Source organism: Nycticebus coucang, chromosome 19 (assembly GCF_027406575.1).
Source record: "Nycticebus coucang isolate mNycCou1 chromosome 19, mNycCou1.pri, whole genome shotgun sequence".
NCBI lineage: Eukaryota > Metazoa > Chordata > Mammalia > Primates > Lorisidae > Nycticebus > Nycticebus coucang.
The window spans coordinates 28,798,439-28,817,802 of NC_069798.1; the positions used below are offsets into that span (position 1 = coordinate 28,798,439).

Here is a 19,364-nt window from a genome sequence, read left to right on the forward strand (position 1 = left end):
GTTAAAGATAATTGGAGTGGAAAGTATCCTCACATAGAAATTATAATATGTTTCAATTAAATGACACTTGGCAAGGAAGAGGAGAATTTGGGGGCACCCTGGAAGATATTTTTGGGATTTGTAGAAGGGTATTTCTTATTAAAGTCCCTTAGGTCTTTGCTTCTAATGCCACCAAGGAATCAATTGTGATGTAAATACAGTGCATTGATTCCAATTAAAAGACAGGTTGTCAGATTGAATAGAAAACAAGATGCAACTGTATGTGCAAGATATTGCCAGCAATGAAGAGAGATATAAATGTCAATGCACCAAGAAACCATAGCAATCCAAAATGAGAGTGGACTTAACAACAGAACTTCAAAACACCTAAAAAAAAAAAAAAAAAAAACACCTAAAGCTTGTCCTTCAGTGATCCTTAAGCAGGAAGTCTACTGTAAGCTTTTTGATTTCTTTTCTTTTGTTTTTTGAGGCAGAATCTCACTTTGTTGCCCTCAGTAGAGTGCCATGGTGTCATAGCTCACAGTAACCTCAAACTCGTGGGCACAAGCAGTCTTCTTGTCTCAGTCTCCCAAGTAGCTGGGACTACAGGCGTCCACCACAACGCCCAGCTATTTTTAGAGATGAAGTCTCACTGTGGCTCAGGCTAGTCTCCAACTCCTGAACTCAGGTGATCTATCCACCTCAGCCTCCCAAAGTGCTAGGATTACAGGTGTGAGCCACCGTGCCTAGCTGCCTTTTGATTTCTTACTGCCTTTTAAACAGGTACTTGGACTTGACTATCTTCTACCAGTATTGTTCCTGGAAGAGATTAAGTGGCCTACCTCTTCAGGGTGTACATAGCCTGTGCTTCCATCTGATAGTTTCATTATTTATTAGAAATGGTATTGGCATAAAACAGAGTCTGCTTCTCTGGGATTTGAGGATTCCTAGATGTTACCTGTGAAATATGGAAGACGTGATCATCCCAGAGCCCAGGGTGCTACTCCAGTGGGAAACTCACTGTTTATTACTCATAGTTTGAGGCCACACATTGATTTTAGACATCAGCTTGAGAATCACCAGGGCTTTGTTTCCTATGGGCCGAGATGAATTAGATGTTCAGTTTGGGGATAGTTGACTTTTCTGGAACTTTCTGTACTCCTTGTTTTCAGGAAGGTGATACAAGCTCATTCTGAAGGCTCTTGAGTGAGAGAGTAAGTGTTGCAGACTGCATATCATGTTCAGAAGTATGGATTCCATAGTGGTTAAACCATAAGGAGACCTTGGGCTCATATACCACCCCACCCTGCCAGATCACAAACCCACAGGATCATGCCTTCGGCCTCTGCTACTTATCAGCTGTGTGTATAGGTCATGAATCTGAAGGAGCTCAGCCTATCCCAGGATCTGAGAGGAGACCACGGTGTCTGCAGCACAGCAAGGGTGGGGGCCAGAGCTGCCCAACCAAGGGCTTGGCAGGCCATGCGTAAGATGTTGGATTTCATTCTAGTTGTAGTGGGCAGCTACTGCAGGGTTTAAATGGGGCGGTGATGCCATTAGGTGGTTGTTTTCATCTGGCCCTTCCGGTCTTTGTCAGAGGGCAATGTTGCAAAGCAGGCATATACTTCTTTTAATTTTAAATTATTATAGGTGTATAATAATTGTATATCTTTATAGGGTACATGTGTTTGGATATAGGCATACGATGTGAATGAATCAAACCAGGGTAATTGAGTTATCTATCACCTCAGACATTTAACATTTTTGTGTGTTAGGAACATTCTATTTCTACATTTTTAGTTATTTTAAAGTATACCCAACTTAGTGTTGATTGTAGTCACTTTGTTGTGCTATCAAATATTGTTCATTCTATCTAACTATGTTTTTGCACCCATTAGCCATCTCCACTCCCCTCTGCCTCCCATCACCCCTTCCTGTCCTCTAGTAACCGTCATTCTGCCATCTCCATGAAACCCACTTGTTTTTAATACTTAGCTCCCATGTATTTGTGAGAATAGGACATATGCTTCTTGTAACCAGACTTCTTCAAATTCTTCCAGGTCTATGTTTTCCCTGCCCTTTCATGACACTTACATGAGAGGCGAGCATGGCTGTGCCCCTCATCCTCTGCAGGATAGAAATGAAGCTTGAGGTGGTCAGCCAACAGCATGACATTGCTTTGAAAGCTTTTATTCTGTCTAAACATTTTAAATGAGTTTGCATCCCAGTGTCATATACATACATTTTTGATATAACGCAGAAACAATTTTCCTCTAAATTTAATATTGTCAATTCCCATTTTACAGATGGAGAATTGAAGACTTAGGTAAAGCATTTTGCTCAAGGTCACATAGCTAGTAGGTGGTGACACCAGGTTTGCAACACAGGCAGTCTGTTTATTTAGTGTTTGCTCGCATTAATGCCGTTATTCACTATTGTATCTGCAGTGCTTAGAACAGTCACCAGCAGGTGCCCAGTTAATCTGTGTTGGATGATTTCTGTGGGGAGGGCTGGTATCTGACGCTAGGAATGTAACCCCGTGCTCCTGAGCTGGTCAAGCGTGGGTGCTGGGAGGATGAGCAGGATCCATGCTCCCTGGTGCCCTGCACACACCAGCAGAACTGCGCTCTCCCTCCTGTGTATCTTTATGCGACCCGTGATTGTGGCATACTCATCTGTGTCTCCCGCTGTGTGGTGATCTCTGGGGGCAGGTCCTCTTTCACATTCACCTCCTTCATGAGGCCTGGCCTGACTAGCACATGTAAAATGTGACCAGCCGAACACAGTGGTATGACAGAATAGTGGAATTCTCGAGCCAAACAATTCCAAGGCGGGGGCTCCTCCACCTGCCTTGTACAGGTGCAGGACCATCTTGAACATGATTGAGAATCCAGGCCCAGGCAGAGCTGAGGCAGTCATGTGGCTAGAGGGAGTGAGTCAGTCTGTGTTGCCACCTTGGTCTCCTCTACTGCCTGGGCTCAGGCCCAGAAGAGCACTGGAGAGACCCCCCCCCAGGGAAAGGGAGGTACACAAAGCTCGGGGATGGTGCCCGTGAGGCAAGGGAGGAGTGAGTCTTGTGTTAATTTTCTGGGTATACTTGGCCATTAAATGGAAATAGTTCACAAACCAGAAAGAGTCTGTGAACAATGGGAAACGAATCTGAAGAGAGGGAGGATGGACGACATCTCCACAACTCACACACCCATCTCTCTGCTACCTGTAACAGGCCACATCTGAATGAAACTTCTTCTATGCTGTCTGGGGTGAAGCCTGTGTCCTAGGAAAGTGGATGTGCTTTAGTGACCTTGCCAGTGGGTGTCCTGTTAACCATTCATATCCACTCTGTTTTTAACCATCTGTTGAGTCAGTTTAATTAATTTTACATGTTGTATTCTTTATTTCAGAAAAACTTTACAACTCCAGTGGACGAGATTTAAGAAGGGCCCTTTTCTCCCTGAAGCAGATATTTCAGGTAAATAGGAAAAAAAAAGTACACTTAGGTCCTGTTTTCACATTGCTATTCAATCAGATACACACAAGCTTATACTTATTACAAAAAGGACTCTCTCTTTAGATTATAATATAAATTCGATCAGACTATCAGCTGAGTTTACTTTTTACCATATCGTATATTTCAAACATAATAAAAAATAAAGACAACTTTATCAAATTATAACAATTTTTTCTAAATTGACTTATAATTTTTTTTTATAGAAAAGCATATGAAAGATATGATTAAGGATCTGGGTTCTTCTCCCCATTACCAGTCAACCTTTTCCCATCCCGCTTTCAGGTTCCCTCTACGGAATGCTGAATTTGGAATTCATCATATGCATGCATGTTTGTGTGTATAATGGTAGATATTTAACAATATGGGATATTCTTTTATATATATATATATATATATATATATCTCCTACTTTAGCTTACTTACTGAGAGTGGAAGAGATGTAGTGTGACTGTAGCTCTGATTGACAATTATACTGTATGAATGAATCATAAGTAAAGTTTTGTTATTCTTCTGTTGGCAGATGATTTGGTTACTTTCTGAGGTTTGCTGTTACGAAGCGTGCTATTGTGGACATAATAGGTGTACCACCTCATACACCTCTGTAAATCTCTCTTTGATTATTCTGTTTTTATCTTTCCCTCTTAGGCCTTCCCTCCATCCTATCCCGAGAAAGTTACCAGCATAGTGAAGTGGGCTAGGACAGGGATGCCGACAAGTCCCAAAATGATCACTCCCATGAGACTGCAGAGGGCAGAGCCAGGAGGTGGATCAGGGTGAAGATGGCTTTTGTATTAGGCTTATTTAGGTTCCTGTTTCCTTTTTGTTATGATTTTTGATTCAAGGGTATAATCTCTCTCCCCTCAGTTCCCATCTTATCTACATCCTTAAAATATTTTGTCAGTGATAGTTCTAGCCAGAGTGGATTTCTACCTGTCTGAGAGGGAATAAGCAAAAAGGCAGACCAAAAATCCATCCTGTTTGCGTGTTCACATCCCCATCTTCCTTCAACTTATTCAATCATGGCACTTTTTTTTTTTTTTTTTTTTTTGTTTTTTGCAGAATAAAATTTTTCTTCTTGTTGATATTCATGGAGAATGAGTCCCCTTTTCATCTGACAGCCATGAGTTTGTTCCTGGTGTACCTTTGGCCTGTCACACAGTATATCTCAGCAATCCCTTGAGGTTTAGAAGCATGCCTTGGTGAGGACTGTCCTACTCTGACTTGGGAAATTGCAACAGCTGTTCACAGCACCACCTGCATTTGGTCTTCCCCAACTCTGTCCATTCTTAGCTTCCCCCCAGAAGGAGTTGAGGGAGTTACCATCTTGCTGGTTCCATGTTGCCTTCTGGCTTACAGCTGAATTTCTTAAGTCCTTGTTGATCTGGCCTCTGTTGCTGCTGCCCACCTCTCTCCTTGGCCACATCCTAAGTTCCTCCTGCAATCGTACACCAAGAGTAAGGCATGCCCTTTGTCTTCACCTTTGTCCCTGGAAGTATAGCTTTTATCCCCAAATATTTTGCCATCCCACACCCACTCTCTTTATCTCTTTTTCCTCATATTTCCTTCTTCTAGGGATCCTCTTCAAAAATAACCCCACACTTTAGTCAAGGTCCCTCTCAGTAGTTTTTAAAGTATGTTGTGATTGCCTCTAGTACAGGTTGAACATGCCTAAATCAAAAATCCAAAATTCAAAATGCTCCAAAATATAAATTTTTGAGTGCCTACATGATGCCACAAGTGGAAAATTTCACACCTGACCCCACATGGCGGATGGCAACAAAATGCAGGTGCACAACACATAGCTTTTTAAACATCCCTAAGAAAAACCTACTATTCCCCCCTTGGCTGAGCTGTATATTTTCCAGTTTCCTCAATACAAGCACACCCACAAAAGGTGATAAAATGGCATACGTGCAGGTCAGACACACCAAATGTGGGCTCCTCACTGTGCCCCACATGGGGCCCAGACCTTCATGCATTACTTACTGTGGTCTTCTTTTGCATATTCTCTGCTCTTTGGTGTAAAGATATTGTTGAAAATGTCACGAAAGGCCTGAAAATACCCACATTGGTAACAGTAATAAGACAAAGAGGAAGCATTTGTGTTTATCTTTAGCACAGAATGTCAGACTTAGATAAAATGGAGTGTGAAGCACCCTGCAGAAGAGCATGGTGTTAGAATGACTGGCGTCTATGAGCTCAAGAAACAGAGAATAAACTAAGATCTGTGCTGAAAGGGGTGAACAGAAGTTAATGAAAAATAGAAAAACACTGCATGAAGCTGAAAACGAAGATCTCAATCATGTACTCAAGGAGTGGATCTGTCAACATTGCAGTGAGTCCATGCCACATAATGGGGTGCGAATCATGAAACAAGTAAAGGCTTGCCACAAGTTGAAAATTGAATGTGAATATCCAATGGGCTTCTTGAAAAAATATAAGAAAAGAGATGGCATTTTAAAAGATTTTGGTGATAAAGTATCTGCTGCTCACGAAACGGGAGAAGTTCATCGACACATTTGCCAAGGTCCCTGCTGATGAAAATCCCATGCCACAACAAGTCTGTAATGCCGATTAAACATTATTTTTTTTTGACATTATAGCTCCGAAAGATACTGATGACAGGTGATAAGACAGCCCGTGTAGAAATTAAGGATGCCAAGGACAGAATAACTGTCAGGATGTGCTAATGAAGCCAACATACATAAGTATAGTCTTGGTGCAGTAAACTAAAGCTTGCGTCCTTGATGTTTTCAAGGATTGAATTTCTTATGAGCCAATTACTCTAATAAAAAGGAATAGATCACCAGGGACAGCTTTTCTGATTGGTTTTATGAACATTTTGTGCCAGAGTCTCATGCTCACTTCAGGGAAGCTGGACTGAATGAAGACTGCAAGATTTTGCTATTCCTTGACAACTGTTCTGCTTGTCCTCCAGCTGAAACTCTCATCCAAAAATAATGTGTATACCATGTACTTCCCTCAAATATGACTTCATTAATTCAGCCATGTGACCAGATTATCCTTCAATCAATGAAGAGTAAATACAAACACATTTTTGGGAACAGCATGCTAGCAGCCATGAACAGAGGTATGTAGGGGGAGGTTTTCAAAATGAGTTTAGTGTGAAAGATGTTATATATTCTGTTGCCAACACTTTGAACACAGTGACTAGAGACATAGTTTTGCTTGCCTGGCACAAGCCCTGGCCTGCACGTGTGTTTAGTGATCATGATGAACAAAGTGATGACTTTGAAGGATTTCAGGTATCAAGTGAGGGAAAAACGATGTCTGATCTCATTACATAGGCAAAAAATACCCTCAGAGTCTTTTAGTAAGTGAGAAGTGGACATCAAGGAAGTTTTGAACTTGGATAATGAAACTGTGATTGTTTGATTCATTGACTGATGAAAGAACAGAAATAGTTCCGAATCAAGATGATTATGATAATAGTGATAAGATGATATTAACATTACAGAAAAAGTGCCTCTAGACAGCATGGTGAAAATATATGAGGGGGTTATTGAAATACTGGAGCAGTGTGCATTTATAACAGAACAGGAAATCATGTCAGCTTATACTTGTACAATCAGAGAGACTTCTAAGGCAAAAGCTGTTGTTGATGGGGCAGATGACTTTGGATAAAACATTAAAAAAAGCCATCCAGCATAATTCCTCCTCATCCTTAGAGGACTACTTCCTGGTCCCTCAACTGCTGCTGCTGTTTCTTTTCACCTAGAACAATAGAGTGTACAGTAACTTTTTAATCACAGCATGGAGACTGAAACCTGCTGTTTGCTGCTGTTTGGCAGCTGATCCAGGTATTCTGCTGGCACTACTGTGCCACTTAGTTACCCTGAGCATGTTACTTTTTCACTGTTTTAATGGTATGCCATATTTCTTACTGTTAAGTACTCATGTGTAAATAAATGTAAGAAAATGATTACTTATCAGTAGCAAACAAATTCAGAGTTAGCAATGATGGTGATGCCAAACAACCGTATTGTCTACTTGGTGGCTGAGATAGTGACACCTTTGCTTCCTGGTGATTTAGTGTATGTAAACTTCGTTTCATTTACAGAATTACTAAAAATACTATATAAAATTACCTTCAGCTTACATATAAAAAGTATATATGAAACATAAGTGAATTTTATGTGTAGACTTGGGTTCCAGCTCATGCATATGCAAAGATCCCCAAATCCAAAAAAAATCTAAAATCTGAAACACTCCTGGTCCCAAGCACATTGGATTGGTGATTCTCAGATAGAAATTAAGATGCTGCAGGACATGCTGTTTGCCTAGACCAAAAGTCTGTATGCTTACTAGATGGGTTTCAGCACCTGGTCTGTCTTTGGTGCCTGGCGTAGTGTCTGGTACCACTTCAAAACATGAATAGATAGGCTACATTGAGTTGTCTTCTAGCAGATGTATTTGACCTCAGTCTTTACTGTCTCTAACTTAGTGAATGCTGTACAGACTAATTGTCTCAATGCTCCACTTCAGATGTATCTATCGTATCTTCCTATTACTTAGCCAAACAAAACAAAACTTCTTCACCTTCCGCTATGTCTCCTCTGAAGCTCAGATCCCCGAGTGCAGATAGGCTGGCCTCTGTGCATAAGAGGGCCACATTCATGCCGCACCTCCTCCTACCTCACTCAGTCCCTCTGCCACTCAGCTTGGACTCCTTTCCCTTCTGAGTATCCAGTTGATGGCAGAACCACACAGACAGGAGCTCTTCCAACTAACTATAAAATGCTGTAATTTTGTGAACCTTTGTAGGACATATGCTGAGGACGAAAGGAACCACCCAAACTCCACAACAACAAAACTGTTCTAGTAATTGTATTTGTGGTGCTGGTGTCATTACTGCTCTGTGACTGTGTGTGTGTGAGAGAGAGAGATCTTCCAATTTTGTCACTTTTAGGATTCTTAAAGATTAGGGTTCTTAAAAACTCTGTATTCCTGAATTTAACTGGAGGTAGCAGAATGAACCCATGGGGTATATTATCCTAAACAAACACATGAATAAGCGTATTTCTAGCTTTGTTCATTGAAAAGAACTAGAAGCAATAATCATTTAATTCACAAAAAGCACTGCTAGCAATGACATTATGGTCTGAACACCAAAAGAAGTCAGAGCTCCTTGGAGAAGTGGCTGATTCCAAGTCTAGAGTAGGAAAATATTAAAATAAACTTGGAACATTTTATACAGAGAGAAAGAAAGCTGTCAAATACGTATTAGGATTATTGCTGAAAGAAGCAAACTGAAGGGTCTCTCGCAAACGACTGGGTGGGACAGTAACATGAATAAGGGTGATATTTGTCATGGATTGAAACACGTAAGTTTGAATTGATGAGCTTTTAATGATACTAAAAAAATACTATGGATTGGTAAAAAGAAGATGCTAGCGGACTATGAATAACTTATTAGGAGAAAATGCTAGTAACCAACTCACTATTTTGAAAAATTGTGTTTTAGAATCTTACATTTAGTTTTCCTTTTCATATATGAACTTTAGGATAATCCAACAGTACTTGAGAGAAGGTCTTGTTTGTAGAAATGTTCTAGCTAGTAAGAAAGAAACATCCCCAAATGAATTAATGACTCTGTGTGGTGAGCATCGGGAGCTGCTAACCTGGTAGAAATGAGACACACCCTCCCAGTGGAAATACAGACTATCCCTGATGACAGGTCAGGGCAACAAAACCCCTGGATATGGTCATGGCTTTATATGCAATGACCAATTTATAAATGATCCAGGACAGAGGCATGTGTCACACAGCACCAGAGAGATGTACCAATAAAATCCAAACTGTGGGATATTCTTCAGAACAAATGACCTGGTTTCCTCAACATACATATTTCAAGGAAAAAAAAAAAAGATAGGGAGTTAATCTATGAGTTAAAAGATGTTTGAGCCCTATCAACGAATTGCCATGTAAGGCTCTGACTTGGACCCTAATGCAAACTATAAAAAACTGTATCTATCAAACAATTGAAAATTTGATCAGTGACTGGACATTTGGTAATATTTAAAAGTATTACATTTTATTAGTAGTACATATTGGAATATTTGTGGATTAAATTAAATGGTTTGCTTCCAGTTAATATGGCAGTGAAGAGGGTAGTATGATCGATGGAACAAGATTCTTACGAATGACTGGTGCCTGGGGCTCATTAGACTATTCTGTCATCTTTTGTGTATGTTTGAAGTTCTCTAAATTAAGAAAGGTCATAAAATAAACATGTTTAGACTCTTGTATGTCCCTTCAGTCAAGCTCACTCCATAGTATAAGTTCTCTAATTTCCCAGGACCTTCATTTCTACTATTTATTCATTATACAAATAATTTTGAGCAGCCTGGTTAGCACTGTGTAGGCAAGGAAGAAGGTGCTTGTTACAAAAAGTTTATAGTCTGTTTAGAGGACCACACACATGTGCACAAAACAGCACTCAGCCACGGGCAGCAGTGCTTGGGGGATTAGCTGGATTACACAGGCGGTGGGCTGTCTGGGGCATAGATCACCACCTTCCACACCATGGGTCGGTGTCTCCATCGTGTTTTCTAGGCATGGAGGTTCTTTTTCAAACTAGACTGTAATGGCCTGAAAAAAACAGCCATTAATCATCTAGATTGAGTTGAATAGTCCTTCACCAATGGGCATTAAGAAAAGATGAAAGGTTAACCAATTTCTGGAACCAATATTATAGGAAATTCTGAAATGCAGCAATAAGCACTTACCTGCCAGTGCTAACATTTTGATTTCATACTAGTCTGAAAATGTTTTAAAAATCATTTATTAATGCTTACATATTTTAGGATATATGTTTAAAATCTAGTGTATTGCTAATGTGGAAGATTTTCTCCACATTTCCATAAATGTTTCTTTCCTAAGTGCCTTATCTACATATGTGCATAAATTTTAGTTAATGTTCTGAATTATTTTTATAAACACTGTCTCGCCTATCCAGTGTTTTTTCCAAATGCCTCTGCCAGACAGTCACTTCTCTGGTATATTAATATTAGTGATTAGCTTGAGTGGTTTCTTGAGAGCTTGTTCTCACTTTTTCACCATGAAGTCATGTGTGAATCTAGTTTTAGTTAAAGTAATAAACATTTGTTACATGCTTGGAAAAACTTTCTGACTAGACATGAGCTCATCTGAATGTTCACTTTTCACATATGCTGGTGGAAAAGGATATGGATGGAGAGAGAATTATTTTTTTATTTCCTTTATACATATGAGTGTAAAGTAATTTTCCAAAAACTCATGATATTGTCCCATTTTCTCTTTCTTCCAAAGCAATGATTATCTTAAAGTCTGAGTTAACACAGCTGTCTTTCATTACTTTCAGGGCGCAAGCATCGCTCACCCACCCTCCCCCAGAGCCAGCTCCGACCCTACGGAGTGCTTTCTTGGTTCAAAGGGAACCTTCGCTGAGCCTGTGCACATGTACCTTGTCCTCCATCCATATAATTGGAAAAGGCCATAACATTGAAATAAGGGGGGGGGCTTATTTCGTGTAGGAAGAGAATTATGCCAGTTCATCTAAATTATTTTTCTCTTTTGGAGATAAGCCATGGTTGCTGACTATTCCTACAAAAATAACCTTTCATTATTCCATTAAGATTTCTGCTGTTTACATCACTGAGGTTTTTTATTTTTGCTCTGTTGTTGATAATTTAAGATGAATGTTCCAGCCTTATGCTAACTTCTTTTGAGACAAGACACTGTCCAGTTCAGGAAATCTTGATTGAGGAAAAGAGTGGTGGAAAAATCCCTCTCATAAGAACTCCACTGAACTTGGTACCTAGAAAAAATAATTGGGTGTGGGGGCTGGATGGATGTATTAATAGTTAAGTGATCTTGGCTGCATTATTTTTTTGGCCACTTGTGAGTCTTAGTGTCTTTATCTGTAAAGACAAGTTAACATGAGATCAATAGTTCTTGAAGGAGGGCTACCCTTTAGGATTTCCTGGGGAATGTAGTAACAATAGCCTTAGTCTCTCCCCAGAAATTATGATTAAATCCATCTGGGTAGGGTCCTGCTTCCTGTTTCTTTTTAAAGCCTCTCTAGATGTTCTAATGTGAAGGAGCCAGGGGTGAAAGCCACGGTAACACTCAGGATCACCTGGAGGGCTTGATAAACACATAGCGGGCCTCCCTAGGGTTTCCTATTCAGTGGGTCCAGGCAGCGCCTAACAAGCTCCCAGGTGATGCTGCTGGTCCTGCCCCTCTCTGCCAGTTGCTAAGTCTGGAGACTCTCACTGAGAACCACCTGATTAAATGACCCCTGAGACTTCCAGGTCCGGTCTTCGGTGACTGGGTCTGCAAGCTGACCGAGGCCCTGTGTTACTTCCCTGTTTGTCCTGGAGGGGAAGAAACTGCTTCCTTAAGTTCTCTGAAAGCCTTTGCAAGACCCTTTTTGTAACCGCTATCCTTACTGTCTTTGGAACACAGGAGTGTGGCTTTGAGTCTTTGGTTGCAATCAAATGTTTCCTGTAGTTAAAAATTAGCAAGTTTCTTGCGCCCCCCACCCCCACCCCGCTACCCCCTGTAAGGGAGTGGAGCTGGTAATTTTTGAAGAAGGAAAAACAAACTGCTATAAATATTTCTGATTGTCAGGCAATTCATTTTCCTTATCTTTATTAAATTACCCAAAGGCAGTAATTGGTCTTTGGCATGATGTGAAGACTGGTTGTAAAATTCCTCTGGCAACAGTGAAGATGCTTCATTTGAATAGAGCCGAGCCATCTTCAGGGGCCATTCTGACTTCAAAGGCTTGTACTCAGTTTTAACAGCTGGGATGGAAGATGGACAGGGACAGTATTTGAAGTCTTTTTCTTTTTTTGTTCCCTGCCAGGATGACAAGGATTTGGTGCATGAATTTGTAGTGGCTGAAGGGCTGACATGTTTGATCAAGGTGGGAGCTGAGGCTGATCAGAACCACCAGAACTACATCCTGAGGGGTAAGTCCTGTTGGGGCTGCAGCAGCCCCCCAGCCCCGCCCGAGCTGCAAGGTGGGGCTCTGGGTTCACTGCCAGGAACTTAAATACTGAGCCTTTAAAAAGACTTGGATTCATGGATGAGATGGTACAAAAACCCTCTGGCCAGGGTGGCGCCTGTGTCCAACAGAGTAGGGCACCGGCCCCTTATGCTGGAGGTTGCGGGTTCAAACCCAGCCCTGGCCAAAAACTGCAAAAAAAAAAAAAAAAACAAAAAACCAAAAAAAACCCACCTTTCAGCCAAAGATATCTTCATCAGGTTTTATCAATTCCTAGTCTTTAATGACAGGGAATGTTACTGACTTTCCCTGGGAGGAAAAGATCACACAATGCTTACTGGGCCCTTTATAACCTTTCGTATTTGGTGAGGAGGGGGACCCACTAAATGGGCTGGGGGAGAGCCTACATCTCAGCAGAAATCCATCTCAAACCAAAGGAGCCTCATTTATGTTTTGGGAAGAAATATTTCCCCCCATATAAGTTATCACCTACAGCTCTTGTCAGATGTGCACATGATTCGGTAGGTCTGGAGTGGATTCAAGAGCTTGCATTTTAAAGAGTGATTCTGAAAGTTGCCTCTCTAATTTCATTTATGAAGTAATGCATGTGTGGAGTTTCAAGCACTGATTTCTGGTCCACTTCATAAAGTTAATGGTCCTTCTATAGTTGAGGATTTTTTTGTGCACCTTTATGTAAATAATTTTATGTGATCCTGCTTAAAAAAAGAATCTGTGAATAGGCAGGGCAAAATTATTAGGTTGGACCATATGAAATTTTTTATTTTTATTTTTTTTGAGACAGACCCTCAAGCTGTCACCCTGGATAGAGTGCTGTGGCATCACAGCTCACAGCAACCTTCAACTCCTGGCTTAAGCGATTCTCTTGCCTCAGTCTCCCAAGTAGCTGGGACTACAGGCGCCTGCTGCAACGCCTGGCTACTTTTTGGTTGTAGTTGTCATTGTTGTTTGGCAGGCCTGGGTTGGATTTGAACCTGCCAACTCTGGTGTATGTGGCTGGCACCTTACCTCCTTGAGCTACAGGCGCCGAGCCATATGAAATTGTTGCTAACAATTTTGAACTATCAAAAGAGGAATTTGATAACACTTCAGTATTATTTCCATTTTGCAGTTGGAAAAAATCCAGAAGTCAAGGAGTGTTTTACCTTGTAAAGTTACTTCCTTATGTCAGACAGCGGCTGTGCCCAGGCTCTGGGGCATGTCAAGACCGGTCGAGGTTTTGCTATCCCCTCTGTGTCTGTGCTGATGACTTCACAAATGGCTTGTTTTATGTTCATACAAGGAAAAAGAAAACTCAAAGCCTTTTCTTTTCCTTTAGAGGAAAGAAAAAATACCTGAATAGTGTGATTTAATATAAAATCTTTATGGTTCAAATCGAATGAGACAGGCAAACTGAAACAGTCCTGTCAGCTATTTTTATTTGTTTGTTTGAGACAGAGTCTCACTCCATGCCCTGAGTAGAGTACTCTGGTGTCCTAGTTCATAGCAACCTCAAACTCTGGGGCTCAAAAGATCCTCCTGTCTCAGCCTCCCAAGTAGTTGGGAGGCTACAGGCACCTGCCACAATGCCCAGCTACTTTTTCTATTTTTAGTAGAGATGGGCAATCTGTTGCTCAAACTGGTCTCAAAAGTCCTGAACTCAAGGGATCCACTCACCTCAGCCTCCCAGAATTCTGGGATTACAGGTGTGAGCCACCATGATGGCCATTTCAGCTATTTTATTGTGCCTGGAGAATGATTCCTCATCTTCTATGTTGTTATCTAGCACTTCAGAGCTCAAAGTCCTTCTCCCTTCCCCATCTCTTTGAGAGCCTCTGTAACAGAAATTAAAACTTAGGGCTCATTTAAAAAAAATTTAAAAATGTAGGGACGTTTTTAAAGTCAGTGTTGTTTTCATTCATTTTGATAAATGTCAAAGATGCATGTGGGAGGAGGGCTCTTTTGCTCATGTTTTCCTGCACTGTGCTTGGTACTGGGCAGTGTTTGGGAGGCTGGGGGTCAGTTCCTTTTGTGCCCATTCAGGCTTTTCCTGGGCTTGTGGTAGATCCCCAATTACATGATGTCAGTAGAGATGCTTTATTGATAAATTTTAAGACTTCTTTCTTATGTAATTCAAACATTTATATGAAACCTGTTACGGCATGTGCAGACAAATTAACCATAAGCTCTGTCTTGATGTTTTACATCTGACTGTAGCCATTTTTCTGTCTGAAGAGAGCGTGTGGGTTTGGATTCTCAACCTTGTGTTTCTGTTCATTCTGGCTCAACACTTTAGAATGGAGGAAGTCACAGAAATAAGGGTGGGAGAACTTCTTCTAGTTTGTTTTCCAGGTATAATGGGGATGTCTACATATTGAACTGTGTGACAGGACATATAGCTAGGATTGCATAATTCTGAATATTGGGTTCATATGGGCCATATATTTTTTTTACTAATGTTCAAAGTATGTATCATTTTAATATTATAAAAATGAGACATACCTATATAGAACTAATAACCATCTATATGTTTATTTTTATGACCCTTGTCTAGAAGCATATATGTGCATTTCTGTACAGTGATCATCGGTACAAGCATCTACATTTATCTACATCTGAACCTGGGCAGGCGGATGGCTCTGTCAGCTGTGGTTAGCCCTTTTTATTAGGAAGGCAAAAATTGTGTCAGAATCTGCCTCCCTCTTCAGACCTCACATGGATTTGAACGGGATCATATGACCCTCTAGCTGCAAGGGAGGCTGGAAAAGTTGAGTATTTGGCTTCCCAGACTCCACAGGATAAGTAGCAGAGAGAGATGTGGACTTTGAGGTCTAAGTCCCAGTCACATAGAGGGAATTAGCATGGCTGAGAAAGCCCTTCTTAGTGAGCAGCAGTGAGTGCCTAGTGCCTTCCCACCCATGGCCTGTGAGCTGCTGAAGGAAGCCTTGTACAGAGGCAGGTTACACCTAATGGCTACACAAGGTCCCAAGGTGAGTGGTGCGAATTGTAGTTCCTGGCAGTGAAAGGTGGTATTGACATAGGGAACTTCAGGCTTTCTACTTTAGGGGATGTTTTTCATGAAGCTCGCAGTGGTTTAGTTGACAGTGCTCTGACCTGCACCAGAAAGACGCCAATTCCTACATGTTTATCTGAATACCCTCTTGTGACCAGGGAAAGCCTTATCGACCACCTGCTGTTTCTCTGTCTGTGTAGAAAATGCCAGCGAGGTGAGATCCTAGCTGTAGATGGCTCTTCCAGGAATGTGAGGAGGCCCCACATTTCTACTGTTACTCCCAGGGCCTTGCCTTCATGTTTTGCTTTCCAGTGGTGTCCGTTTACTGGAAACTGGAAAGTTCACCATGTGGAAAATGAGCAAGTGCTCACTGCCATTCAGGCTACGGCAAGATGTTCTGTTTTCCACAGAACAGAGATGCCCTGCGTGCCTGTCCCTTGCCAGCTAACTGTCAGAAGATCTGGGGTACCAGGTCCCCATGCCCAACCATCAGAATAGTTTGGTGTATCTGACTGAAGCCTGTGCCCAGAAAGTAAATTCCAAAGAATATAAATGACAATTCTTGGGGTGTAGCTCTTCTATTTTTATATGAGGAAGCTATCATTTTTCCTAGCACATTGAATCATTGTCCTTTTGTGATTTTGAAGAATTTCTTGTGTAGGATTTTTTTTTTTAGATTGTGTTTAGCTGATAGCAGTCAATGGACATTTGCAGTCAAGAACAACCTATGACTTGCTTCTTTATTCATCCCACCTTGTTTTAATCACATTATCTTTGGTAGGGCCTGGTAAGGTCAGATGCAGATATATATAGAGAGAAACTGGAAAAAGCTTTACAGTTTTGTCACTCACAGTTCCCTGGGGAGAAAACACCCCACATGGGCCACTCAGGAAGTGCAGGAATGGGACAGGAGTCAGGGGGAAGGGGGCTGTGAGTGAACACCTGCACTGTGCTGTCCAAGGGCAGAGGGAGGGGCAGGCCAGCGGTCTTAGCACTGGCTCTGAGGCACCGGGTGTCCTAGGGCAGTTGGGACATCTTTAGTGAGCGTGGTGTGAGAGCCCAGGGTGGGAGATGGCTGGGGTGTGGGCTTAAAGTGCTGCTGGAGAAGGGGAACTTAATAGGCCTGTAGCCAGGGCCTCAAGACCTGGTCAAGACAGAGTTTGAAAACTATATTGCAAACTGTAAGACAGGCTGCTTGTCCGAGTGTCTGGAGAAGTATGCCCTTCACACTGGTACTCCAGGAGCTCTGTGGATACGTTCCCATATCTGCTTTCAGAACTCTTAATACATTTTTATTTTTTAACTCAGTGCTGTCAACTTTTTTTTTTTAAAGTCCCAGGCATCCTTTGCTTTCAGCAGAGGATGTATCTGCTGAGAGGTAAAGATAGGTTTGAGCTACAGTGTGGCGAAGTGCTTTCCAAAAAAAAAAAAAAAAAAAACTTGAGCAGGCTGCTGGGAAGAGGTCTTAACAGCACAACACATAGGAATAATATTTATCTGACTTATTATTCTTGGATGGTTACAGCTAATGATCTAAAGTTTTTCGGGATAGCCAGTATTTAATGTAAATCTACTGTGGATTTTGTACCTCACAATTCTTAGGGAATATACCTATACCAGTGTATTCCTGGGAACTTAAACTTTCCACAGACACTGAGATTTTCACCATGGGCTGTGCACCACATCAGGCCCTTGGGGGCATGACAGACCAAGATACAACCCTGTCCTGAAGTAGGTCCCTCTGATGCTCTCTGTGTGGCACATCTGAATGAGTGGCCCATTTGACATGTTGGAATACATGCATCTTGTATATTTAGAAGCTGCAGGTATACAATATACTTTAGAGGGAAAAGAGAAAAAAGTTGAGTAGAAACAATAAGACCAGCTGCCCTTTCTGGCTGTGCTTCAAGGACAACTATATCTCCTGGGCTAGAAATTTGATTTGGTCATTTCACCTAAAAGGATGTCCAACCTTTTTTCTGCTGCACATTGAAAGAATAAGAGTTGTCTTCGGCTACACATTAAACAAACACTAATGAGAGCTGATGAGCAAAAGGTCCAGGCATACTTTTCATGATGTCCAACACCACAGTTAAACAGTATGGTTCTCAAATAATCTGCATGTGGCCCACGTGCTGCAGGTGGACACCCCTGAGTCTAAAGCAAAATGCCAATTAATCATAAAACACCTTAATCATTATCAGTTTTTATAAAAGATGGACAAGATCTTAAAAGTTGTTTAGTTCAACCCTTTCCAATTAGAATATTGCAGGTATTTTGTTGCCCCCATAATGTGTCAACATTTAAAACTTGGGAGATTTGACATTTAAAAAGTCCAGATTTTAGGCTCTTTTGGAAAAACTGGAGCCAGAGTTTACTATATTCCCCTCTTTTGGAGGAAAAAAAAAAAAAACAACCCTAAATGCTGTGCATACTGGGGGAATCCTATAATGAAGATCAGGATGTGTGGTCAGATGGTCTTTGTAGGCACCTATAACACCAAAATCAAATCTCATATCAGGTTTTATGACATTTGAGAGAAGGCAGTGGGACAAAATGATCACATGATAATGAAACCAATAACTTCCATCCCAGAAAAAGTGAAAAGTTTGTATTTTGGCGTTTTAGAGAAAAGGAGGATGGCAGAGGTTGGGTTCATACTAGAGGTTAGGGAGGGCACCAAACAAGTTCAAGGTAAGGAACGGGGAGCAGTGGGGGAGAGCTGCCATCTCCTGAGGCAAAGTTAGATCCCTGGCTACTGTGTTTTTCCACTGAAGGGCCCAGTCTGGCTCTCCTCAACCTCCTTACACAGGCCCTGGGTCCCACCCACCTGGCTTGGAGGAACTGTCCTCTGACCTGCCTCTTACTGATGGGCTTTGGGATTAATCACAGCAGCTGCCTGGCTAGGCTTTGGCAAGGATGACATCGTGTCCTGGCGTCCCCAGCCCCAGGTGGGTTGAGGGTAGAGTCCTTCCTACCTGGATGTCTCTCCTCCTGAGAGAGGGAGACACTCACTCTCCTACTGGGTGGGTGTGCCAGGGACTATTCTTGTTGGGAAGTCATTGCAGCAGGCACAAATTGGCAGCACCTTGGGCCAAACTGAGTCTGCAGGCACTTTATTTGCTCTGTCTCATGTTTAAAAATTTTGGAGTAATTACAAGTATTTAAAACTGGGAGATTTGATGTGAAAATATGGCATTTGTTGAATCTATAAGCTCAAGCTGACACAGGTCCTGTGGGGTGTGGGCTGGGGAGGGCTGGAAAAGCTGGAGGACGCAGTCTCTGCCACTTGTTTGTTTTTCTTCTCTCCATAGTTGTCGAAACCTCTGCTTTTGGTGTCTCATTTTCTCTGTGTCCTGGCTGGCTCTGACCTTGGCATGGCCTCTCTTTCACCCCTACTTGGCACACTGCTGGGGATGTGGCCTCCAGGGCAAACCAGCCATGCTGCTGAGGAGTTTGGTCAGGGCAGGGAAGCCACAGCCTGTATCGCATGAAGAGAGAGAGGGAGGCCCAGTCACTTTTGGCTGCTGCTGTTGGTGTGGGATACGAATGCTTCCCTGAGTCCTTTGTCCCATCTGTGGCCTTTCTTGCCACCCCCGTGCAATCTTGCATCAGCCCTGCACACTCTTAAAAAATTGGGCTGGAGACAAGCTGAGACCTGTGCTGTGTCCTCCTTCTTCCAGCCTATTTAAGTAGAAGGGCCCCCAAATTGACTCAAATCTGCACACTTCACAGTTGTCCCTTGGCTGTTAAGACCAGGGGTATATTGTGCACTTGCAGAGCTCTTCAGCATGATTTTCTGTGGCACCATGTTTCCCAGAGGACAGAGCTGGATATTGGCCTCTGTGAAC

The 19,364-nt window shown here is 41.9% G+C and overlaps 1 protein-coding gene across 10 annotated transcripts in view; it reads left to right on the plus strand.

Moving 5' to 3' along the window:
* FHOD3 (formin homology 2 domain containing 3) overlaps window positions 1-19,364 on the plus strand; it is a 584,424-nt gene that overhangs the window by 274,674 nt on the left and 290,386 nt on the right. For all 10 annotated transcript variants that reach the window (XM_053571099.1, XM_053571100.1, XM_053571102.1 and 7 more), the window contains 2 exons: window positions 3,384-3,451; window positions 12,363-12,468. In XM_053571099.1, the coding sequence (XP_053427074.1) occupies window positions 3,384-3,451; window positions 12,363-12,468 (174 nt within the window). The remainder of the gene's footprint in view (window positions 1-3,383; window positions 3,452-12,362; window positions 12,469-19,364) is intronic.